General features: G+C 38.1%; 2 protein-coding genes across 6 annotated transcripts; one reads left to right on the top strand and one right to left on the bottom strand.

Annotated features, from left to right (window-relative positions):
* Positions 1 to 703: 703 nt before the first annotated feature.
* Positions 704 to 19,083, top strand: CTSO (cathepsin O). Of its 3 annotated transcripts, XR_009958155.1 has the most exons (9): positions 704 to 907; positions 1,598 to 1,703; positions 2,672 to 2,805; positions 3,707 to 3,874; positions 5,072 to 5,193; positions 8,199 to 8,362; positions 8,824 to 8,916; positions 9,986 to 10,124; positions 10,331 to 12,887. XR_009958155.1 is itself a non-coding variant. In XM_062573829.1 (8 exons), exons 1-8 carry the CDS (start codon positions 788 to 790, stop codon positions 18,876 to 18,878), a joined length of 972 nt encoding a protein of 323 aa, XP_062429813.1. In that variant the 5' UTR covers positions 704 to 787; the 3' UTR covers positions 18,879 to 19,083. The 3 variants fall into 3 exon arrangements, 2 of the variants coding, with proteins under 2 accessions (XP_062429813.1, XP_062429814.1); XM_062573829.1 differs by lacking the exons at positions 9,986 to 10,124; positions 10,331 to 12,887 and adding an exon at positions 18,814 to 19,083; XM_062573830.1 differs by lacking the exon at positions 9,986 to 10,124 and having other exon boundaries at positions 705 to 907.
* Positions 3,207 to 24,786, bottom strand: TDO2 (tryptophan 2,3-dioxygenase). 3 transcript variants are annotated; one of them, XM_062573828.1, is made up of 13 exons: positions 24,720 to 24,786; positions 24,155 to 24,408; positions 23,539 to 23,644; positions 22,455 to 22,545; positions 21,612 to 21,682; positions 20,305 to 20,432; positions 18,901 to 19,087; positions 17,472 to 17,579; positions 16,350 to 16,461; positions 16,165 to 16,222; positions 15,572 to 15,651; positions 15,007 to 15,097; positions 3,207 to 3,380 (listed from the first exon to the last, which is right to left on the bottom strand). In XM_062573828.1, exons 2-13 carry the CDS (start codon positions 24,220 to 24,222, stop codon positions 3,365 to 3,367), a joined length of 1,116 nt encoding a protein of 371 aa, XP_062429812.1. In that variant the 5' UTR covers positions 24,223 to 24,408; positions 24,720 to 24,786; the 3' UTR covers positions 3,207 to 3,364. The 3 variants fall into 3 exon arrangements, with proteins under 3 accessions (XP_062429812.1, XP_062429810.1, XP_062429811.1); XM_062573826.1 differs by lacking the exon at positions 3,207 to 3,380 and adding an exon at positions 12,847 to 13,784; XM_062573827.1 differs by lacking the exons at positions 3,207 to 3,380; positions 24,720 to 24,786 and adding an exon at positions 12,847 to 13,784 and having other exon boundaries at positions 24,043 to 24,225.
* Between the last annotated feature and the right edge of the window lie 971 nt (positions 24,787 to 25,757).

Genomic DNA, 25,757 nt, shown 5'->3' on the forward strand with positions numbered 1-25,757 from the left:
TAGCCGCGCTGGACACCGCGCTCCGCGCACCTCGGCCTCCAGCGCGGTACAGCTCTCCATGGCTTCCCGTGTTAAAGGCTATAAACCTTTTGTTGTCCCAAGGAAATGACTACTGTCTTTTCTTTCCTCCTAACAGTCTGCGTTACGTGAGCCAACTCATTTTCCTCTCATATTTCTTAACATCACATTTAGCCGAGCAGCCGCTACTGCAGAGCCAGCCCGCGACCCGCCTCTCTCGGGCACGACGCGTGTCCCGCACCGAACACCCGCGGGTCAAACATGGGCTTTCTGCGGGCCCGGCAGCCCAGCGGGAGCCCTAGTGTCACCGTGCTGCCGGGCGGCCCCAAACGCAGCACACGACACCGCCGCGCAGCGGCCGCAGCGACCCCCGCAGCCGCCGCGCCGCGCGCTCCCGCCCCCTGCGAGGCGGCGCCGCGGTCCCCGCCGCGGGGCGGCCGCCATGTCACGCCCCTCCCCGCCGGGCTGCCGGGCGACCCGTAAGGCGCTGAGCAGCGAAGCGGGGAGCCGCCTCCGAGGGGAGGCTGAAAGGAGAGATGTTTCCAAAAAGAAGGGGGAAAACAAAAAAAGAGAGAAAGAAAAAAAAAAAAAAGGAAAGGAAAAGGAAAAGGAAAAGGAAAAGGAAAAGGAAAAGGAAAAGGAAAGGAAAGAGGCGGGCTGGGTCCCCACGAGGCCCGCCCCGCCGGCATGACATGGCGGCGGGGCGGGGCCGCGGCCGGGAGTCGGGAGCTGGCGGGCAACGGGCGCCTCCGACCGGCCTGGGCGGTCAATGGGGGCGCCGGCGCTGGCCCTCGCTGGGCTCTGCTGGCTGCTGCGGGCGGCCGCGGGCACGCAGTCCGGGCATGAGGGCGGCAGCCGGGAGAGAGAGGCGACGGCGCTGGCGCTGCGGGTGGGTGTCCCCGCCCGCGCCTCGCTCGCGGTCCGCGCTGCGCAGCGAGCCGCGGGGCCGCTGGGGGTGGCGAGGCCGGGCCGAGAGCGGGATGGAGGAAGAGGGTCCCCTAAACTTGGAGAGGGTGGGATGAAGGGTTCGGTTTGGTTTTGGTTTTGGTTTGGTTTGGGTTGGGTTTTTATTTCCTTCTCTGTTTCTGACGCGAGGTGTCAGCCTTGGGCCGAGGGGCCGCTGCGGCGGCGCTGACGAGAGGGGAGGTTTTGCAAGTGTTCAGAGCCTTAGGCTGTACTTTCGCGTTACAGGAACATAAAGTGAGACGGGGTTAACTCTTAGTTAAAGATAAGATATTTTTCCATATCTGTGAACCACAAGGCTTGTTGTGCTGCCAAAGAAGGGCATCAGATGAGTTTGACACAGTTTGTTCTTGACTCATTTATTTTGTCTGTTTTGTAGCGGTTTCTTGCCTTCTGTGCTCTTACAAATAAATTCTTTTTCCGGTTCTTTCTTGGAATTGAAATTAGTCTAATGACTTTCATATTTGTTTGGTGGTAATCCAGGATGAATTTGGGGAAGATCTAGGAACAGCTAAGTTGTTGTCTAACTTCGTGTTTACTGTTGGTAGCCTCTTCTTTTCCTGTTCTGTCACTGCTGCTAACTTAATACTGTCCATAATATTTCCTTTTTCTTCAGGAAACTGCTAAAAGAATTAAACTAATGAATTTATCATCAAATGATAATGTGTCTGCTTTCTATGGAATAAATCAGTTTTCTCACCTGTTTCCTGAAGAGTTCAAAGGTATGGTTTTTAGGCTGCTGCTAATATCCTTTCTACTATGTTTGTTACTGTATCCCAGAACCTTGTATCTGTAACAGTTACAGATTCTTCCAATGCCAATAATCAGCTAATTTACATTGTCTGGTACCAAACTGCAAGTGCTTCTGAAGTGTACAGCAGTCCTCTTCATTTTCTTCTGGTCTTGCAAGGTTGAATTTCCCAGAGCCTGAATTTGATTTAGCAACCAAACTATTCATTCTTTTGTTCTTCTCACTGGGCCTTAAAGCCTTCTTTCATTATAACAGTTTTAGAGCTGGAAAGTACTCAACAGATTCTATTCATTTTGCCTTCCCAAGGGAAAATCAACTGTAATCCAACAGATGCTTGGAGGTCTAAAGCTGTACAATGATAGCTCTGACCTTCAGGAGCAATCTGCCAAGCTTCACTATCTTTGCTAAGAAAATTTGCCTGATAGCATATCTTCCTTTCTTGCAATTCAAGTTTATTGTTACATTCCCTGTTATGTTACATGATGGAGATTCCACATTTTTTTAATTTAAAATAATTAAACACCATTCTTTAGTGAAAAAACTAACAATTCATATTTCAGCCTCTTTAAATAATTCTCTTTATTTTCCCTTTTTAGCTGATTGAAATAAAGGGATACTTATCCAGTAAATAGAATATTCTGCAGATTTTCAAACAAAACTTGCTTTATGGAGTAGTTTCAGGTTTCTGATAAGTTCTAATAAGTCTTAGTAGCCTGTACTCACGTTTCATACATAGAATATTTTTATGTACTTTCTATCACCATAGGAATATATAAAGTTATTCTAGAGTATAATAATTATTGAATGAATTTCTCTGTGAGTGAAAATGAGATCTAATCTCATGATGTACCTATGTCAATGCTACCTTTCTGGCTTCTAATAACCATTTTAATTTTTTTTAAATTAGTAGGTTTATAGATGTCTGTATTCTGTGTTTAGCTATTTACTTAAGAAGCATACCTCACAAACTTCCCAGATACATGAAAGTGACAAAGGGGAAGGAAAAACCTTTGCCAAAGAAGTTTGACTGGAGGGACAAGAAAGTCATTGCAGAAGTGAGAAATCAGCAAACAGTAAGTCCTGATGTTTTCCTTTCCAGGTTCCCAAGCACTGTTCAGGCACAGTTTCAGCAGGTAGGTTGTAAAGCAGATGTAGGTTTTGGAAGGGGCCAGCACAGCCTCAGGACTCCTTGGAGCACTGGCACAAATATGGCTGGCTGAGCATATACAAAGTGACCTTGCATTTTATGCGAAGTAAGATTACACTTAAAAGCATAAGATGTAAATGTTACTGTGCACTGAGAAGTTGTGCGATTATGAACTGTGTGGTTTTGTCTTAGTAGGGCAGGAAACAGATGAGCTGTTAATCCCTGATGTCTTTCCTTTATGCTGCATGGAGTAACCTAGACCTCTCACAGGAATAAACTCCACTTCCATTGTTAAATGCTCCAATTTTAGACATGCAACAGACTCTGTCATCACCTAAGAATTTTTCTATTATGTTTAATTTCATCTTACTGCTTCTCAGACTATATTAAATTCTTCAAACTTGTCGAAAACTGTAGAGGTGTTTCCTTAAGTAACTCATTTCCAAAATCTTGTTGACAGTTGTGGTTAAAAAGTAGTTTCATCCTCAGCCTCCGTCTTGCCTTCAGAAAATGGATATCACAAAAAAACATCCTCAATCATAACTTAAAGAGCTGTTTTTGTTACAATAAAAATGAGTCAGAAAGGAAATCTTAAAATAATATATCCATAACATATTTCTAGCTTTCACAAAGTAATATAGGAAAAAAATAGTTCAATATTTTAAATGATTGATTCAATTTCTTTATTATTGCCTTAAAAGCAAAGTTCAAGTATAAGGTAGTAAATAAAGCGCATTAGAGGACCGTCTTGATTTTTTTTTTTTATCCTGTTTCAAAACCAAAGCTGACTTACCATTTCTCCCCTTTCCCCCTTTTTTCTGCACCAGTGTGGAGGCTGCTGGGCGTTCAGTGTTGTGGGTGGTATAGAGTCTGCCTATGCAATTAAAGGAAATAATCTGGAAGAACTCAGTGTACAGCAGGTTATTGACTGTTCATACAATAATTATGGCTGCAGCGGTGGATCCACCGTTAGTGCTTTGAGCTGGCTGAACCAGGTTTGAAACTTTTTGTAAATGTTGAGCCCTTCCTTAGCTTCCAAACTGCCACTTTTTTTTTCTTTTTTTTTAACCTGAGGGAAAAGTAACAGGGAGGAGGTTGTATGTCTTACAGCACATCTGATTTACTATATATATATATATATATATATATTGTTTTAGACTGGAATCCAGAGTGAATTTATTCAGCAAGAGATTTCAGAATAAAACTGATTTCATTCATCTTTTTTTTTCACTTTCTCCCTGAAACAATCAAAATAAAGGCAGTTTAAAAAAATAAATCCTACTGCAGTTTTAACTAACACTTTCCGTTCTAAAAATGTAAAATGTGTCCTAGTAATGCATTCAACCAGGAATATTTTAATATCTTTTGAGATGAAGAATATTCTTCTTTAGGAATACAGTTTGAGTTGTAAGAATAAAAAGAATCCTCTACATTTGAGTTCTTAAAAGTATAACTTACTGTCCTTTTTAAGGAACTTTGTAATCCTACCCTGAAGATTTATATTACCCCAGTTAATATCAGTCTAGATAATGTGTTTAATTTTTCATTTAAAAAAGAGGATGTTCATCTACATTCTTCTGAAAGCAGAATTTCCTCTTGCTTGACAGCAACAGGACTACAAATGGATTCGTCCAGAGGGGACACAGTCACAAAGATACTGTACTGCACAAGACGAGAAGTTGTACAGAAGGCTGATAAAATAACTTAGCAGCCTGATCTTGGCAACTGTAATATAGTTCTGAGGGTTTGCTGTTTATAGCAGAACTGGATTTAATTTTTTATGCAATTGTTCTTGAGATTTTTGTGGGTTTTGAACTGTCTTGAGGAGAGGATAACTTTGTAGGGGAGCATTATTTAGAGAAAGTGAATGATCATTCATAAAATGAATGCATAGTGTTTATCACTTTATAATGGTAGGAGGTCATTTTGTGATTAGTTCAAACCAGTGATACCACTTTCTTTCTTTTTTTTTCTTTTTAACAATTCTAAGTCCTTTTTAAAACTTTTTCAGCAAATTGGGGAAACTGGAGGTAGTAAATATTTTATCTCTAGATGTGTCATTCTTATCACTAGTCTCACTAGGAACAGATTGAATTTTGCATGAGTTTTATGAGTTGATTTCAAAGCCTATTTTGATCTGCATAATGCTAAAACCAAATGCATTAAATTCTCATTCATCTATCTTCTTGCAGACAAAAGTAAAGCTTGTGAGAGATTCAGAATACAGTTATAAAGCTCAGACAGGATTGTGCCACTATTTTCATCGCTCAGATTTTGGAGTTTCAATAAAGGGATTTGCTGCATATGACTTCAGGTAATTATTATTGATTCTTTTTATTTGCTGTACTTCTCTGTGCACAGCCAGTGAACACAGTAAGCCAGAGCCGATAGTGCAATGACCAGCCAAAGGTTATGAAGTTATTGATGGTATCAGTTCTGTAGCTAAGTACTGGATAAAAATTAATATATAAAATTGTAATAGTTATGCCCTGCTGCAACAAAGCCAGTCAACCATGCTATCAGGTCTTCACAGCTTTTGCTATCTGTCTAACTTCTATGTAGACATGCCTGGACTGCTTTTAATTATAGTGTATACTTCTCATAAATATCATTAGGATGTACTTAAAAGTCGGAAGGAGTAAACTCTTTGAATTGTGAAAAACACCAAGAACCTCCTTGTCATCTCAAGGATAGAGTGTTATAATCCTTCTCTTTTTCTTCAGAAGCTCAGTGAAGTTGCAAGTAATAAAATGGCATTTTATTGATATTCAGAGATACTGTTCTGTAGACATATGGCAGACACTACTCCTCAAGAAAACCTTTGCGATAATGGTAACTGAGACAGTTTTTTGGACCTTGCATATTACTGTTCTTCCTGTCTCTTAAGTCAACCAGAAGTTCAGTGCGAGTAGGCACTGAAACATCAGGCTGTTCACATTTACTTTGACTTTTTTGATACAGTATCAATTGCTCTAGACTTAATTAAAACTTAATTGCCAAGAAATAGGCCTTGTTAAAAAAAAAATTGCCTGTATTTCTAGTTGCTAGTTTTTTCTTTTGGTTTCAGGGATCAAAATCTCAACTTAGAATATTATTTTAATTGCTGTTACATCAACTACTGCAGCACATCAAAAGTTTTTGTAAAATTGATTTTTAGATTAGATTAAAATGGAGGTAGTTATCTTGGGGAAAAAAAAAGGATAAAGAAAGTCGACATTCCTCTTCTTTGAGAACTTTTAACCCTAGAATCATGATCATTGTTAATTCTTAAGATGTTTATATTCTTCCTACTTAATGTTCTGAAATTTCAGCTGATGGTTGCGAAAACATGGAAAAACTATTTGAACTTGAATGCATAAATATGTACATAAGCAGTCTGATTCCCCCCCCCCCTTTTCCTTCCTCATGTGATTGACATTTTTGTAAGCTGGATTACCTACTTCTGTAACTTTAAAAAAATAATTTTAATGGAACAATTTGGAAACTTTTTGCCATTTTGCAATTCTACTGCTAGATATAGCCACAGAGAATGGTGAGGATGGGAAGTGGGAGTCCTGGAAGAGCAGCTTGTATTGTGTCAGATCAAAGCACAGAACGTTCACCCTACTATTCTTATTTCCAGCAGTAGCCAAAAGTGGATGCTGAAGAAGCAGAGCAAAGAAAAGGCCAAGCATTTACAAAGCTTCCCCTGAGTACTCTTTCTAGCCTCCAAACATCTGTGGCTATAAGCTTTCCTGAGGCAGAAGTGTCCTCTGTGTATTCCATATTCCTCAATGAATCGCTCTTTTCTGGACTTTTTCAAACATCCCTTATTGCTGTGTAAACTTGTAGTGTTTACATCATCCTATAGCAAAGAGTGTCATAACTCAGTCACATGTGGGAGGAAATGTCATCTCCTCTTGGTTTTGAACCTGTCTCCTAGTTTTATTTCATGCCCTTAGTGTTTGCATTGGGACAGTGACCAACCAGTCCCTTTCACCATTTGTCAGTGTAAAAGCTTCTCAAGGAAATTCCTGCTCTTCACAAATGCCAATAATTTATAGGTAGTAATTGTCCTTAGCATACATGGTCATGTGTTGAAAATTGATCTTTGCTAATGATTGGTATCCTCTGCCATCTCTCTGTGGAGTTTCACATGGGTAATTAAAAGCAGAAAATGTTCTAATGGAGACCTGCTGATTTGGTTGGTCGTTTTTTTTTTTAAGGGGCAAACTTCCCTTATTTAGTCATTTAGTCTCTTTAATCCTGTTTGTAGCATAATTTATGGGAAATTGCTCTGTTCTTCTTTCCCACTTTTGGACCATGTTAATCTCTTTGTATAGAAGAGACAGGAGTTGTTTTGAGAAGGCATGTTTGAGAAGGAAGGAGAGGAATATGAAACATAATTACACTTGCACATGATGGGGTAATCTGTGGGTTATTTTTTGTTCATTCACATTGTATCTTGCCCTTATCTAGAGGATGATTTCACTCAAGGGCAAGAAATGCCTTTGCATGTTTATACAACTACATAAAATGGCCTTCAGTCTTGCAATGCCAATAATCATATTTTTATTTTAATCATTACTATTATTATACTTTCATGTGCATAAGCACACTTTAGAACTAGCATTTTTTGAAGGTGGAGGAATATAAGATAATCAGTCTTGCATTGCCATCAACTGAACACAATATAATAAACCCTCCTGTTTATTGAGAAAAATACATCTCAAGCAAATCCTTAAGTAGAGAATTTTGCAGAGTAATGGTATCCCAAAGTAACAAAATTGAGATCATAGGGTTTCCATTTAGTTAATGGTTGTGTCCCTTTCTAGGCACTTTTAATTTGTTGTCCAGACTTGCACAGTAGATATTTAATAATGGTAATTGCCTATTGTATTTCCTGTGTTTTTTAATATGTTGGGATACATACCTTAGTGTATTATTGTTTATTAAATCAAGGTTACTTCTCGATGTTTGAAAAACTATTGGAAAATGATACAGACAAATTACTTGTCAAAAGCTTTATTTTAATTGAGAAGGGGATGCATAAAATATAGATGTTGTTGTCAGTTGCCCTGTGACTGGACCAAGAAACCTGCTTCATTTTAATAGCATCGTATCTTTGGATCTGCACCTTTTGCTTAGCCTGTGTGCCTTGTTTTTATTTTAATGAGTTGTAGTATATAAAATTTATTCAATACATGGTGCATAGAACTTGTAGGAAAGAGTTTAATTATTTGATTCTTAAATCATATATAATGAGCAGACCACCACCTCTCAAATTGCTTTGGCATGCTGACTGAACTAACTTTGCATTATCGTGCGCTCCCTTCATAGTGGCCAGGAAGAGGAAATGATGCGGATGCTTGTGAACAGGGGCCCCTTGGCAGTAACTGTAGATGCAGTGAGCTGGCAGGATTATCTTGGTGGAATCATACAGTATCACTGCTCCAGTGGAAAAGCAAATCATGCTGTTCTTGTCACTGGTTTTGACAGAACAGGTAAGTTCTGAGCAACTAAACATCCACCCCTTATGTCTTGTGTGTGTTCTCTTATTTGCAGCTTGCCTTCTGTGGTACAAGTGATTTAAAATCTGTAATGCTTAAACTGTATGTTCTGCCACCTCAGTTCTGAAAGTGCAGTCTGATCCCAGGAGAGATCAGATCAAAAGAGAAACTTTTGCTCTCCATTCCTTTCTAGTTTTGTGGACTTCATGGCCGTTGTAAAGACAAGAACACAAGTGTATATATATCTTTACCCCAGCAGGCAATATATTGAGTCTGTTTAGCACTGGAATATTAGCTCCACCCTCTGTGTGAAAAATAACAGATTTCATTGTACTGTGTCATCAAACCAGTAAAAGCCATGAGACATTAGAATGGTTAGTAACTACAGAGTGTTAGAAGTTTTCTATGCTTTTCAAATCTCATGTTGTCTCATTTTATGAAAATGTTTTTTCCAGGTAGCATCCCTTACTGGATTGTACAGAACTCTTGGGGGCGTACATGGGGAATAGATGGCTATGTTCGTGTGAAGATGGGCAGCAACATCTGTGGTAAGTCTGACAAAAAACGTGAGTGATTAAGGCCATATGTTGAGATACTCCATATAAGTAAAGTAGTATGGGGGGGGGGGCCTCAGAGAGAAAACAGAAATCACTTTTATATTTTAAAGAGGGTTAAATGAGCCCAAGTGGAAAAATAAATAAATCATTTCCTAGTAGAACCAAGCCATATAGTTGAATGATTGTAAAACACTATGCAAAAGGTAGAACTGTATAAAGCATAACAATACTTAACAACGCAGTTTCTGCTGAGTTGCTGGATATAGAAGTCAGGCAAGTTCACAGGCAAACATCACTGAGCCTAATTGCTGGGATTGGACTGCTAGGCAGTAAGGTTGTACATCCTTTGAATTCTTCTCCATTAGACAAACGCTATATGCCTTTTGGCTTTACCTTGTGTATGTGTCACAGTACCTTTCACAGCCATTGTAAAAGGTGTAAGATGATGTAAATCATCTTCAAATAAGAGTAGATAGTACTCAGTTTGTAGCCAGTCTGCACTCAAAGTTAAGTTCAGGACAGCATGAATAGAGCCAATACAGCCCAATCCTAGCTGTTTGATGTTGCTGAAAATTCTATTTGCATTTATGGTTGTATAAACAAACTATTTGGGAGCACAGATTTAGCAGTAATGGCAATTAAAGCTAGTCAATTGCAGAGGTGGTCAAAAAGAACACCTTCATTATTTTCAATGGTGTTTGATCAAAAAACCAGAATCTTTCACTTTTTCTGTTGTATGCTACACAGGAGCAGCCAGTAAAGATTAGTAGTTTTTCCCCTTTCTCAACAGGTGATGTTTTTCCCCTTTAGGAGTGCTCAGATGCTTCTGTTGAAGTTGAGAGCTGTCACCTTTGATATCTTCACAAGTTGTAGTCAGACTTTGCTCTTAGTACTTGGAATACAACAATCCAAAAAGACTTGAATTGAGCATGAATAAAAGTGTAGTTGCTCTGTGTGTTTTTGTATGTATATGAGTGTTTGAAAATGTCTTGTAAAAGAAGCTGTGTTCTGTAGTCTCTTGGTGATCTTACAAAGTTTCATATTTCATGTTGTTTGTTAGTTTACCACTAGCAACTTGAATGTGATGGTGCATCTGATTAAAAAGGAAGACTATTTTAAGGTTTAGATTCAGCACCCATATTGCGCTAATGCTGAATCCTTGAGACCTAAAGTTTTGAACATGAAAGCAGAGAAGAAAGGTGAGTAGAGCTCAGCTATCAACAGTGTCAGTCATGAAAAATAAAAGGGCCTCTGAATTCTTTTTTCCCTTGCAGTTAACCTATTATCATGATGTGAAGCAGAGGGGGAATAGGATACAAACTCTGGGAACTTACTTCTGTCAAGTCCAGTTTGGTGCAGCTCTGTTTCCAGTATTTATTCAAAAATCTTTTTGTTTCATTTGTAGGTATAGCGGATACAGTTTCATCAGTGTTTGTTTGACGTTTATTGGCTAAAAACCACAATTATTATTTGGGTAATAGTTTGACGTATACTGCAAGTGAAGACTTTACTTCAAAGCAACATTTCCTAAATTAAGAAACTACTATACAGGGAATTTCCTCTTTTGGGCAGATACAGCGTGGCCAGGAGTTTTTAAAAATATTCTTATTTGGAATGTGTGTTGCATATCAAATCTTCCTTGGAATGAGAGAGCTGAGTGTTGACTGCAGAGTGAGGAAAAAAGGAAGTCACAAAAGTGGACCGAAACTGTGAATTTGAACTCTATCCAGACGGTGTCAGATACTAAAAAATCCACTCCATCGGAAGTCTTCTGACAAGGAATGTAGTGATGACAGATGATAAGGAATTTGAATCAAGAAGTCAGCAGTATGACAGAATATAACTGAAATGCTTTGAATGTGAGAAGAACTGTGATTAAGTCTGCTTTTATTTCAGGGAGGAGAAAGGTTTAGAAGAAAATATTCTGTTATGCTTTATCTGTTTTGGCTTTTCTGGCACCTCTGATAGACACATGCATTTTGTCGTGCTCCTTTTTGTAGAATCCTACTTCTTTTCTAAAGCTAGAGGAATAGAGGAGGGAGATGTAGAGTCGTAAAGTTGTTTCCAAGACAAACCAGTATCTGTATTGCTGCTGTCCTTCCATTTCAGTCTTTGACCTTTCTTGGGTAAATATAACTTGTATGTTCTTCAGAGCAGGGAATATGTTTTGGAAAGTGCCTGGAGTATCTGAGTTTTCTAAACTAGTTTGTTAGATGCATAGAAAAGCAAGAGGTAATTGTTAAGTAAACTGTACTTAGACAAACGGAAGCAGTTCTACTAGTGGCTTGACATGAAGGTATATCATGTGTCCTAACAGGACATATGTGTTTGCAAATCAGCTGTTCTGTGCTTTGAGAGCTATGTCAGTCCAATGCTTTATCTCTTCTCTACTTCGTTGCTAACATTGAAGACAATTGTAAAGTGCAAATTAAGAAAATTATTTATTATAGAAAAGGTTTTGGCAGGGCAAGGGGGACTGTTAATATGTTTGCCACCTGTAAAAAGGCAGCAGTCATAGAATACTCCACATGGAGTGGATGCTGAACTTCCCTGCAAAATTGTGTTCTTGAACCTGTACTGATGGAAGGAACTTCTTGTAGAAACAAAGTGGTTTCAGCTGTGCTGATCTGTAAAAATGCAGTTGCAGGCAAATATAAATAGAATTCAGATCTAAACATGAAATCCCAAAATGCTCAAAATTTTTCAGCTAGAATGCCTTCCAGTCCACCTATATCCTTTCTGAAGCACTATTAGGAAAAGTATTGAAGCAATTTTGTAATTTTTGCACTCACTTTTGGTACCATGTTAATGGTTCTGTGTATAATAATCTTATGACAAATGCAATTAATATTCATAATTCTTCATTGTAAGTGTTGTCATTTTAGTCCTTTCATTACTACTTAATATTTTAAATGAAAGAATGATGGATCGCTATGTATTCCTGCTTAAAGTAGTTTGGCTACTGACTGACTTTTACTGGCTGAAAACTTCACATGAGCAAAATGAGAAGTATATGTACATACTCCCCTCAGCCCTGGTGAGGCCTCCTCTCGAGTACTGTGTCCAGTTCTGGGCTCCCAAGTCCAAGAGAGACATGGAGCTACTGGAGAGAGTCCAGCATAGGGTTACAAAGATGATCAGAGGGCTGGAGCACCTGCCCTATGAGGAACGGCTGCGAGAGCTGGGCCTCTTCAGCCTGGGGAAGAGAAGACTGAGGGGGGATCTTATCAGTGTGTACAAGTACCTGAAGGGAGGGTGTCAAGGGGACGGGGACAAACTCTTTTCAGTTGTCCTGTGTGACAGGACAAGAGGCAATGGGCAGAAACTGAAGCACAGGAACTTCCACCTGACCGTGAGGGGGAATTTCTCCCCTGTGAGAGTGACGGAGCACTGGACCAGGTTGCCCAGAGTAACCTGGTGGAGTCTCCTTCTCTGGAGATGTTCAAGGCCCGCCTGGCTGCAACCCTGTCTTACACGCTCCAGGTGACCCTGCTTGAGCAGGGAGGTTGGACTAGATGATCTCCAGAGGCCCCTTCCAACCTTGCTGGTTCTGTGATTCTACTCTATGATTCTATACTCTCTAACACAAGCTTCCCTTAATAGTTCACAAACAATGAGTAGCACACTCTACTAACTGGAAAACAACAGCTAAAGTCATAAATGAGCACTGATAAGCACAAAGTTACAGTAGCATCAAACGCAGAAGTTGTACCTATGTTAACAATTTTTGAGGTGATTTTATCAGGTGTAAATGTTTACACTAAGATACAGAACAACTGAAGCATGCTCTGTATGCCTTAATTTCTGGTATTTCCAAGGGAAGCATTTAGAAAGACAAGAATCCATCTAATGAGAAGCAGACACAGCTCTATCACTGACTGGCCAAATTAGCCTCAGTTTTACTGTATATTAATTGTGTCCTTATTGCAATGATATTTTGAATTAAAAAACTTTAAAAGTCAGTTATATTGTTGTTTGAACATTTTGCTTGCTTTAGAAGACAACAGAAGAAGAGCCTTAATACTGCTTTATTTGAAGTGCAAAATGAGGTACTTCAGTTATATCAGTAAGTATTTTTACTCAGGAGATTACTGTTCATGTGAATAAACACAGAAAAGTGATTCCTAATTTATATTAAAAAAAAAAAAAAATCAAGAGGCTTGAGTTTTCATAGATTCAGGAGTTAAGATTTTTCTAAAATCTTGCTTTTTGAAAATCTTATCCCAAAATTCCTTTTGGAATTCCACTAAGGCTCAGACACTAATATTTTTCTGAAGCTGGTAAGACTAATTACATCCTAAACTAGAAGAAGTAATTTATCAACAGCCATTAGGCAAACTAACAAGTACAAAAATATGTACAAATAAGATATGATCATGGTAATTCTGTCTAATTTGCTCTCTTTTCCTAGATGAAGGCTTTAAGATGCCAATGACAATTTTTAACACTTACACTGAGTTAAATTGCTCATCGGCGTGTCATCTTAGCCTCAATATAGCCTAATGCAATACAGTTTTTTTTTTTACAAATAATTAACTTTCTGCCATAAGCTATTCTGCCATAATAGTTTTCATACAGTTGTCATACATAAATACATACTTACACCACCCACACACTGTACAAGGACAGTTGCTATTTTTGAGAGATAGCAGCAGTCAATGTGATAGTTCTGAAGTTCTTTAGAGCAATCATCCTGGAAAGATATCTAGTCTGAGTCATCACTGCTAAAATAAGAGCTGTCGCAGTATTCTGCTGTATAAAGGAATTTATGAATAGTTGGATTCATCTTTGGTATCCAGTGTCTTGGCACTAAAAATGTTGAAAGATTGAACAAATCCACAAACACCTTGTATCTGTCACTGGAAAAGACAATCAGAACAATTAAAACTGCTGTGTTGTCATAGAAGGACCCTAATTTCAAAATTCTCAGGGGTCATTGTCTCTTCTGGTTTTATTTAGTAAGCCTTTTGCCCTAGCCACCCTTCTTATTCTTCCAGAGTAAAAGCCCAGTCCTAACTGGTGCTGGGGTGCAGCAGGCTTTCACATCTTTCTCCTAAAAATACACAGTATGTAGGCTGTAATCACTAGCCTTCCACTCTTGTACTAGAAACAAAGTAGAACTTACCTAGGAATAATGTTGATCTGAAATTAAGGATGAGGGAGAAGGCTTGCTGGAAAGACAGAACCCTTAGCCTTAGGCCATCTTAACTGAATGAGTCAAACTGCCTGCTTTCTATTCCACCCCTCTTCTGCTGTCTGAGATGGGGCAAGTTGTTAGTCACTAATTATGTACTATTTCTCTTTGGAAACAACCTTAAGAGAAGGTCCTTGTAGAGGAACTGGTTTCAGATATTCCAGTGCTTTTTGACATCACGTGGTTCAAGACTATAAGGATGTAGCTATAACTACAAACTTTGAACTGGCTACCTAGCTGATACTCCATTTTTGTGTTTGAAAAGTTCTGCCTAGTTAAAATGATCTGTGCTCAGGCCCAGACCATCCATTAGGAGAGGATGTTTCTACTGCTCCATTCTTTAAATTCTTCTGTTTCATGCAACAGAAGAAAACATGTTTCTGATTGTTGCCTGCACAGCTAGAAAGTATTAATTAATACCACATTTTAGAATGTGTTCAATCCTCAATTGTAGTACCACCAGTTGTGCGATTAGAGGTCATGCTAAGGAATAAAGAAACTGCCAGCAGTCACACAGTAGACTGGACTCTATTTCCAGCCTGTATCAGTCACTTAATTTGGCATGGATAGCACACGAGCTAAATAATAAAGTACTAATATTAATTTCTATTACAGTAGTGCCTAAATCCCTTGACTGAGAATTATAAAAGGCATTTCTGGTGAGTGATCAAAAGGGTGTTGGGGAGGGTTGCCCCAACTGCCTTACAATCTGTGTATGTCAACTGATGGGTAAATATATAACCACCAGGAAGAAGAAGAAATAAAGGAGTCTAAAAATAGAAAAAACAGCACTCTAACCTCCAATAAGCTGATTGAAATACGTCCTCTAAGAATACAACGTCCATGAACTGCTATTTCAAATAACAGGGGAGCCACATTAGTCTTACCTCACTGTTGAGCGCAAATAGTGGTAGCCTGATGAGCCTCCTGTGCCAGCCTTGCTGCCGATCATTCTGTGCACCATGCAGACATGGTTATCTAAGGAATACAAATCAAGGACATAGCATGTGGCCAATGTAAAATAGAAACAAAGGATTGGTTATATCAAGGTGTATCACTGAAATATTAAAGATCATAGATGACAGGTCTTCAGCAAGGCAAGAATCCTGCCACTTTTTAGTCAGTTGGTATAAAATGAATAATTCTGCTAGTACAGAATGAATACACTATTATGCATTATTATAATCTGTTAATACATTAATTTATGGTTGCCTAGGTAGGGAAGGAGCAGAAAGAATGTTTGCGTGTGAAGAGATGTCATGAATTTTTGGGAGGCACTGGAAAATAATTGTTATTAACCCACAAAGAAAGATGTTCATGTTTTATCTTCACCAACATGCAAAAAAGTCATTCTTAAAAGGAAAAGGATGAACTCAGAAGTTCAACTCTAAAAGTCTGGGTATGACTAGTGTAAGAGAGAGTGAAATAAAACAGTAAAAGTGAGAAACTTACATCTCCATTTGGTCATGAGTACATCAATATCCATAAGAGAAGTAAGAAGCTGAAAGGGAACCTGGAAACGAGGCTCTTCTCTTGGAAAATGAAAGAGAAGAAACAAAGAGACCTCTTATGTTAATAATGCACTATATTTTTCAAAGTATCACGTCAGCAATGTGTAACACTGACTTGCATGTATTTTTCCTAAGTTGGTAGTGGAGTACCAGGAGATACTCCAGTAAAACCTTCTGCTATGAAAGGCTCAGTCTGTGCCTTTTCTCTCATCCTTGGAAAAATATTCCAAATCTTTGTAGGACACTGTAGTGCAGTTTGCATGAGAGGTGTTTCAATCTGAGACACAACATGTGGTCAAATGTCAGAAGCAGCTGCCTGGAGAGGCTGTGGGACTCCACTCAGGAAGATACTTTTAGATTGACTGCCTTGAGCAGACATTGAACTTGGATCTAAGTAATGGCCTGGCTTGAGTGGATGGTTGGAACAGGTGACTTTCCAAGGTCCATTCCAACCTGAATTAGTCTGCAATTATGTCCTTAACTTTCACCTCTCCTGCTGCCAATAAACACTGAAGACACATCTTCCAACATTACCTGTAGAAGTAGATCATCAGAGCACCCTTCAGAGCTTTATAAGACAGTCTTCTTTCTCCTGCAAAATAACTGTCTTTAGTTTGTTGCTGATTTTTCTGCAAATTTAATGATACCATGTGATAACTATATCTGTATCATATATAAAATACAAAAAGTGTGTACTAATATATATTAATGTATTCTACCTTTACTAAGAAGGTGTTCATGGCGTTTTTCATCAAATAACGAAAGAAGTACATCTTTCTGTTTTTGGAGTTCCGATAATAAGTCATCTTTTTCTTCTGACTCTGGTTTGGCCTTTGATATTTAAAGCAAAATTAGTTTTTAGAATAGTAAAAGTAGGGCAAAATTAAGGTTTTGAGTGATCCATAATCTAATTTTTGTTTCCATCATCAATACTTTGTAAGCTTATACCTTAAATGTAAGGACTGTATGTTCAAACAAGGTAGATGCGTCATTGTCTTTTGCAAAACACAATTATGACAAAATGTACAGAAAATATATATATAAATTAAATAGCTGTTATACAATTCAGATAAAAGAATATTCAGAAAAAGGTGCAGCATCACTTTTCTTGAGGTTTGCAGGCATTAGAAATACCTAACCTTCATTTGCTTGAAGTCTAATTATTTTACTTCTTCATTTTCAAGGGAAAAGAAACACCCCTTGTTTAGAAAATAACAAACTGTAAATAGATGGCGGGTAGAAAGTTTTAAACAGATATTTGCAGGAACTTGATTAATTCCTGCTTTATATTTTTTTTCCATTAAATACGTACTTAAACATACATGCCTTACAATATTCTGGGATAGCTAAATCACTTGCTTCTAAAAATGAACACTTTTTTTGTGCTCATTTGCCAATACAGTTCAAATGATCACATAGCAGCAGATTGCCATATATGATTAAATAGCAATGGGCAGTTGATAATGAAGCTGCATGAATCTCCATAGTCCATATGGACTCAAGCTTGTGGACTTTTGCTCTGAATTGTAGGTGCAAACACTCAAGGTGAAGTCCTAGCTTCTGTAAAATCCATCTTAAACCTTCCACTGATATCTCTTTCCTTTTGCAATTAAAATCATCCGTGTATCACATGCTTTAAACATTCTTAGATGTCAGATTAAAAAACTCAGGTTTCCTGGAAAAAATGTACAATGTTTTTCTGCTTCTTGCAAATAGAGGCTGCTGAAGATTAAGTGAAGTGACTGAGAAACTGTGATTGGTCTAAAATGGCAAACTGAATGTCAGGATGGGGTCTTGGCAGCTGTCTTAGCTTATAGCTAGATCAGAAGTACATTATATACCTGCACCATGGCAAATTCCTCTTCTAGACCTCTTAAAACATTCCTTTCAAATTGTCCCCAGAAATCAAATCCTTCTGCTTCAAGTCCTGGAGTTCTTTCCAGCCATGCCTTTAATAACAATGATGTATTCAAATATTAATAATGCAAATAAATTATCAAAGAATTACAAGTTATAGCAACAATTATATTGCTACAGTTGTTTCAGTTTACTTTCCTGTATAGGTGCTTATGACTGATATAAGGGTGTCCACCTGCAAGATTTATACCTGTATAACGATGCAATACAAATATATCCACAGGTTCTAAGTAATTCTTAAATGACCAGTGTTGGAAAACAAAAGCTGTCTCGTTCTCTCATTCTAACAGTATCTTTAACACCAATTCCCTTTATAGGTACAGGGAAACCATCTTATCTCACATAAATGGGATAAATGTAGAAATAAGTCTCACAAGGAAAATACAGAACAATCTAATTGAATAACCAGTTTTTATTATGTCAGAAGGACTGAATACTGATGAAGCACTCTGCCATTAACTTACTTCAAAATACAAGGAAGTGATAATACAAAACATGAATTTACTTGGCAATTATCAGAGCTTCCTCTGATTTCTTTATAGGAATAGGAATGAAATTAGGAAGAAAAAATTTAGAAAGCCTTCTGGTCAGACTCCCTTTAGAGAGAATTTAATTTAGCTCCCTCTCATCTGAAAGAAACCTCAAGAACATCAAGTCTTTATGAAGGAAGAAAAGTTACATAAACCACATATACAAGAGCTGTCATTAGATGCATGGAGAGTAATATTGTCACAGGGCTAATTAATAGAAGTGGATGCTGCTGTTGAGGCTTATAGTGCATTATTCTGTAGAAAGTTATGTAAGTTTAGTTATGAAAATGACAAAGGAGTTGTTAGACAAATTACTGTTTGAGTCATTCATAATTTTGAGACAAAGACTAAAAGCAAGGTAAGTGATAATGAAACATAAACATCTTTTTCTCCTTTCCTGTCTGGGTTAGCATATTTTGCTTTTCTTTGCTGGACTTTTCTAATAACTGTAAGCATCAGTAACAGTGGAAATATTTCAAAAGTTTTCTTCTAAAGTAGAGTTTAATGTCATGGAAAACAATGGAAATGAAGCAGTACATAAATATTCTTAGACATCTTAGACTTAATGCAATTTACTAGCTTAACACTCAGGCTTTTCTCTTCAGACTAGGGGAAATGTCATGAACAATCAGTAATGCTGTTGGTTTTCTGATGACTGACTCCCTTTCCTATTAAATTTGCTAAGAATCCAAATTGTGATTGATGGGGTAATTGACAGCTTGCTTGCTTCTCTCAGGGGAAAAGAATTTGTCACTGACACTGAAGAAGAACATTCCTGAGAGTGGAGGAAATAAAAGGTAAGCCATAGGACAGACACCGTTACCTCCACCAGTTGCAGTAGTGTTGGCTCTTGCTCTGATTTAAGCAGTTGTTCGTAGTCCTGCCCCTTGAAGTTATCACGATAATGCCTTCTGTTATAGGGGACTCTCAGACTTTGGGGAACACCAATTTTGTTCTCTAGCAAGCGAAACTGCAGGCTCTGAAAACCAGAAGCTGGGCTTAAGTAGTCTCTGTGGGAATAGAAGAGAAAAAAAAAGACATAGAAAGGATATTATTTTATGGGATGGGGTTCTTTGATTCTTAACAAAAGCAAAAACTGCATTTCTCACATTTGAAGAACATCAAATAGATGTCTGAACTTTTGTAGTACGGTCATAATTGAGATAATACAAATAAAAGCTATTTTAATGCAACCACAATGTATCCTTTTTTTTCTAGCTATATATTGTTTGTTTGCACACAGTCACACACATTTATATTGTGTTTTTAAAAAGTATTTTTGTGTGGTACAGGAGGAAACTTTACAGAGTATCATTTCCTTTCCAAATAGAAACAGCAGCTTCACTCCAAGCAGGTATCAGGAAAATTTTCACATCATTAAAATGTAAATAAATGCATTTTAAACAGGCTTGTTACACTTAAGAATAATTACTATGAAATAGAATAATGTCCAGAAAAACACTTAGTGGATTTTGAGAGATTCATTAACGGGTTTGTTTCAGGTTTAAGTCATGTTGACCTTGTGGAAAGAATTGTTCAATAAAAGCAACCTGAAATCCCACATTGTTGGATAAATGTAATACACTTTAAATTGAGGATACAAGATTTCATGAAAACAGATCATTGATTTGATTTTATAATTGTTTATCAGTATGTTATTGACAGTATGATCTTGAAAAGCAGAAGCAAGAATTCCTTCAAAATAGATGATAGATTCCCATTTATTTCTCCTGCTCTACTGGAAGGATAGAAGAAACAGATGTTGCAAACTTCCAATGGAAGCAAAATTAGTTTCAGGTGTTTTTTAAGTTAGGGAACATTGAAAGAAGAGAAAGAGTATTAAAGCAATGTGGAAGTGGATGGGATGCTAGAGGGCATCAAAGTTGGGAATCAGACAGACCAGAGACACAAGGAGAATACAATAGTTTCTATTGTTTCTGCCATTATTTTAATTTTGTACTATGATCCCATTTATTAGCATCAACAATAAACGTAAAAAATTAACTTGTACATTGCAGAGTATGCTGGGCTTGCACTCAAGCTCAGCTTGCTGGCTGACCCTGGTACTCCAATGTTATGGCTATCTCAAGTATACTGTCATCTTGCTGAATGATCAGGTATTTCAAGCTGCCAGGGGGCATGCAAATCCTGCCTTAAATTCACAGTTAACTCTAAGGATGACGATTATTCATTCATGAATTACTGTGGAGAAGTATTAAGTATTTACCTGAAATCAAAGAAGTCCAGTGCAGTCATAGTTTCCAAAACTGAGAACTGTTCCACAAGTAATTTTAGAATCATTGAAATTCTGTGCATTCGAGTAACAACCTTCAGCATGTTTCTCTCATCTCTTACCTTGAGGAAAAAAAAGAATCATAACCAAATGGAAAACGATGTTCTATTTACATTCTGCCTGTTTAAGGTCTTTTCAATGTTGTGCATCACTGTAGTTTTCAAGTACTTTTCACATGCAATTCACAGCAGCAGGAAAATCTCACATTGAATACAGAGCCCTGTTTTTAACTGAAAACTGAACCTATAGTTTTCAAAGATCAAAATTTGATTTTCTGTCAAGGATAATACATCTTAACTGGGCCAAATATATGGGACAACGTTTTTTCTTTATTGCATTTTTGACTGACATAGAAGTCATCCTAAGAAATTAAATTCTCAGCCAAAATCATTTCTATTGTAAAGTTGAGGAACGAGTTGTAAGGTTTAAAAGCTGAGAAGCAGAATAGCCTGAGAGATAGACCAGGACAGCACATCTGAAAAGACACTCATGGAGATGGACATTAGCAAGCAGAACACAGAGCAAGCAGAAAACAGAGAAGGCTGCAGCTGTATCTGGTGGGAAACAGAAAAGATGAAATAGAAAACAGGGCAGCTCTCTTCAGGATAAGTTAAACATTTGGCCTCCAGAAAACGTTGATAAAACTCCTACTAACTGTAATGAGATCAAATTTCTCTCTGAGACCAGTGCATGCAACCAAGAAATACCGAAGTACCAAAATGAAGGATGAAAACCATTTTCCTAATCATCTTACTATGTTATTAAGCTTAACATTGCCATTTCAAATTCCAATCATAAGGTAGGTTTCATTTATCACAGAAATAAATAATGAAAAATTCCACTTAAGAATTGATTGTAATTGGTTAGTTTTAATATGTTGCACTAAAAAGCCAGCAAAATTATGAATGTTGAGGAGATTTAAAGAAAACATTTTAACTGAAGATTTTAATATAAATGTTCCTTATTTTTTTATGTTCTATGTTCAGATTTTCCTCTCATAACACACATACTCAGGAGTGTCAGGAGGAAACAGGATTTTGCCAACCAAATGTCTGTACTGTCAGGATAAAGGAACTACTCAGCCAGATTTTACTAGGGTTTGTTGGTTGGTTGGTTGGTTGGTTTTTAAAGAGCACATGCACATGTTGCTTTAGTAAAACCCAAATTCATCAGGTCAGGAGGCAGGGCACAGGAGAAAGAGGGCTGGATTTTCCCAAAATGAATATTTGTTCTTAACTTACGTGGCCATTTTGAAAGATCACCCGAACAGAGTCCATCTCCCATAGAATCTGCTTAAACCAAAGTTCATAAGCTACAACCAAATAAACATTATTAGCATTAACTTCAACATCGCTTTAGGTTTTCTTTATACCATTGATGAACTGAAATTCTTACATTTTGATTTGAGATGAATAGCTTACATTTACACTCTTGGTGTATAAAAAGATGCTGATATGCATACTTCCTTTTTAAGCATGACATCCTTTACCTAAACTATTATTACAGCATCAAGAATATTAACAGATTTTTTTACAGTGTTTTTCACATCAGCTATCTGACATGCAGAAATTTCATTACAAATGGGAGAAAGAGAAAAACTAGCCCTGACACTCCAGTAGAAATGCTATGGCATCTCCAGCTAACTCCAGAGCTGCTTACAATCTTTATATCAGCTACATGTTTCCTGTGTGGTTAAAATCAGACAGAAGTTTCAGAGAAGACACAATCTAACAAACACAACTGGCCTACAATAAACTGCATAGTAGCCTATTATTCAGATAGGAGACCAATTTCACCACCTTGATTTCTCTAAAAGCAGAACCATTCAAATCTTTGGCTTCCAAATCCAATTATTATGCCTCGTAAGCATAGAGCTAATTGCAGCCCTACAAATGCTATAGGGAAAATATAATATAAAAACATATAAAAGCAAAATACAAATATAAATGCAGTGTGATTATAAAGAACGAGAGAGGCTTGTAATGTTTATGTCTAAAGTGGAAACAAAATATGTTTTAGTACTAAATCACTCCCCCTGGCAAGAATGTCAGTCAACCACCACTTGACTCCTTGCAGCCACTTACCTTGATGTGTCACAATAAAAAGATGCTCATCATGGATTTTGTTTCCTTTCTTTTCACTCTGGAGTTCTTGAGCATTCAATATTTTGTTCAGCTTAAAAATAAAAATAAGACTATTCAGTAATGCTCTCAATTCTGCTGTTAGCAATGGTGTTCCTAGAGTAGTTATACATTTTTTTTGGAAAAAAAAAATGTCTAAAATGAGACATTTAGATGCCTCAGCCAGTACAGTTCAGAAAATCATTTTGAGAGTTTTTTTAATTACTGAGAAAAGAATTAAAAAAATATCCAGCATGTTCTCCAGATCATATATACAGGTAGTCATCTGTCATCTTCAGTGAAACAGAGATCCTATAGCAAAATTCTAGGTAATCGTACAACAGCATATCTACAGAAGAGCTATGACCTGAAGCTGTACTAATTTATTCAGGTCTGGCATTACTAACATTTACAATCTTGTAGTTGCTTTAAGAAAAAATCTTTGAGAGAATCCATATAGTATGTCAGCAAATTACCTTGTTCACAAGCACAGAGTAATTCCACTCACTGCAGTTTGTACTGTCACAATAAATAAATAAATAAATAAAGGAAATAACCTTCTTTTATTACTTAAGGTGTTTCATTTTTATTTATTTCTTAATTCCATTTTTTTTCACAGATTACTACAATATATTTTTCCAATCAAGTATTCTGGGCTTTCATGCACTAATTTGCACGTGACCTGCTGACATGCGGAGCAATTGCCAGCTGAATATGAATTCAGCTGAATTCATGAATATGAATTGTCTGACCGAAGAGAGCCTTTTGCAGTACGTCACCGCTCAGTTTAGGTTTGCCACTACAAGTAATTCCCTACCAAGACCCCCTAATATCCAGCTTCCCAAGAGTTTGGCCCACAGTCTGTCTGCAACCAGTTCAGTTGAGAGAGACACTCATGAGCTCACCCTGAGCTCAGGTAGGGGAAGGGCACCGGAGACCTGCCTCGGCGACTGGCTGGCTGCTGTCAGTGAAGGATGGGGAGGCAAAGTGTCAAATGTCCTGTCTTAAGAGGGACCGGTGCACCAAAAAATCAAATCCTTACACTTACTTGGAGATAATCGCCATAGACAAGTCCACCCTTGCTCGCTTTATTCAGCCCTTCTTGTGACTTTTCATCTTTTTCATCTTCCAAAGATAGTTTGCTAAAATTAAATCTAAAAAGAAAAATAAGTAAATATATAGATAAGTTAAAAAATGAAAGAGCTGTGAATAAAACAGACCATTTTACTAGCAGATGCACCTAGAATTCAGGCAATGTCTGGTTTTGAGAAGCTGAACCACTAAAGCAGTCACTAAAGAAATGCAATGCATCTGAAATACATCTTTTCACAGTAAAAGATAGCAGCTGGTAGCACTAAATCTACATCAACTCTGCATCAAATAATCGGTGCTTAGAAGATTGCCTGTCCGATCTCTTTTCCCTTAGCAATCCAGACAGCTAGACGGCAACAGACAGCTGTTTTTTGCTAACTATTAACTCCTCTCTGAATTTCTATACTTTATATCTTTTAAACCGCCACGACGAAGCGAAATGAAGAGAAGAGGGACTCACTGGTGTTTGCTCCCCACAAAGGGACACCCACTCATGATTCTGGGACCCGAGCCCGCTGAGCTGCGCTCCCGGGCACCCGCTCTGCTCGTGCACCCGAGCGCGCTGCGGCCACCTTATATGGGACCTTATCTCCCGGCGTGGGGCCACCCGCCCCGCTCTCCTCCTGGGCCCGTGGCCCATCCCGGCTATTCAGTAATCGCAGAAACTTTGGCGGCACAAAGGTCAGCAAGTTCACGTGTGCTTGGCCAGCTCTTCTTTTCCAACCACCCAAAACAAGAGCAGCTGGAATACTTTCCTGGTCCTCTGTCACCCGCTCTTCTGTGCTTTTTGCTGCAAGGGCTTCTGACCTTGCTCACTTTCAGCTGCCTGTTTGGGGACCAAAGCCGGAAGAAGGAGCAAGTCAATGAGCGGCTGCGTATGACAAAAGGCAATATTTAATATAAGACTTGTTAGAGTAGGTTAGTAGTTTGCAACCCTTTAATCAATATGAAAAAAAATCAAGATACTTTTAACATTAAAAAGTGAAACATGCAGAAAAGGAAAGGGGAGGGTAAAGGAAAGAGAATATATTAGTATGGCAGAATGAACTCTGCTTGCAAGAGATTCCAAACAATATTCTTATTTTCAAAAATGCACATGGATTTCTTAAGTTAAAAAAAATAAAAATAACCATGTACCTCTCATACATTATTTTTCCTGTGGTTTAATTCATTCTTAATTCTATTTCTTCGTGCAAAAGTTTCACTCTCATTTGTTGACAAATGTTACTCAACTCTGTTTAATCATCAGCTTAACACACAATGAAGTAACAGGTAACCAGTGTGCGTTTCTTTCGTCATTGTGCCTGCCAGCTTCTTTAAAAAAAAATTTTAATGCTCAGTTCTACTGCAAACACAATTACAGGGCCCCTGTGAACTCCGGTCATTCACCCTCTGCCAGACTTCCAGCGCTTGGTGAGAGCAGGCGGTGTCAGCCGTTTTACTCACTTAAGAATATCTGAAAGCAAAACATAAGCCTAATTTTAATTGATGATATTACCTTTTTCTCAAAATGCACCATCAGTGCATTTTCCATTTTCACTCAGAACCATGCAGAAACAGATACAACCAGATACAACTACACACACCACTTGCTATTCATGTTGTGGATGACTGGGCAAGGCTATGCCCTTGAGAGTTTTTTCTTTTCTTTTTTTTTTTCTTTTTCTTTTCTTTTTTCTTTTTTTTCTTTTTTTTTTTTTTGTGTGGTTGTTGTTGGTGTTTTTCTTTTTTTTTATTTTTTCTTTTAAGCAAGAAAGTCAGACCTCAGCTAATCCAGAAACGTATCAGGGTACTCTAACCTTTAGCATACAGCGAGAATGTTCTGTTTCGTGATTGAGCTGAACACAGGACAAACAGTTAAATACGGTAGAAAAACAAAACAAAACAAAAAATCTCCAGATTCCACGAACTGATTGACTGGCCTGGCAGAGCACAGGAATACTTAAACACCCTTCCTATTCCGCTGTCCTCCCCTTTCCACCTCCCCTTCCCCTTTCACAGTTACGGACATAAGGTGGCTGGGCTAGCTGTGTACATCTCGGCTGCAACAGGGTTCAAGAAGAAATGAACTGAACTTACTTGGACAGAAAGAAGTGCGTTGTAAAGGTAAAAGCGAGCCTCTCCCTAGCCCAGCCAGCTAGGGTGCGATGTAAGACAGAGGTGTGCTGTAGCGTA

The sequence above is a fragment of the Rhea pennata genome, chromosome 4 (assembly GCF_028389875.1).
Source record: "Rhea pennata isolate bPtePen1 chromosome 4, bPtePen1.pri, whole genome shotgun sequence".
Lineage (NCBI taxonomy): Eukaryota > Metazoa > Chordata > Aves > Rheiformes > Rheidae > Rhea > Rhea pennata.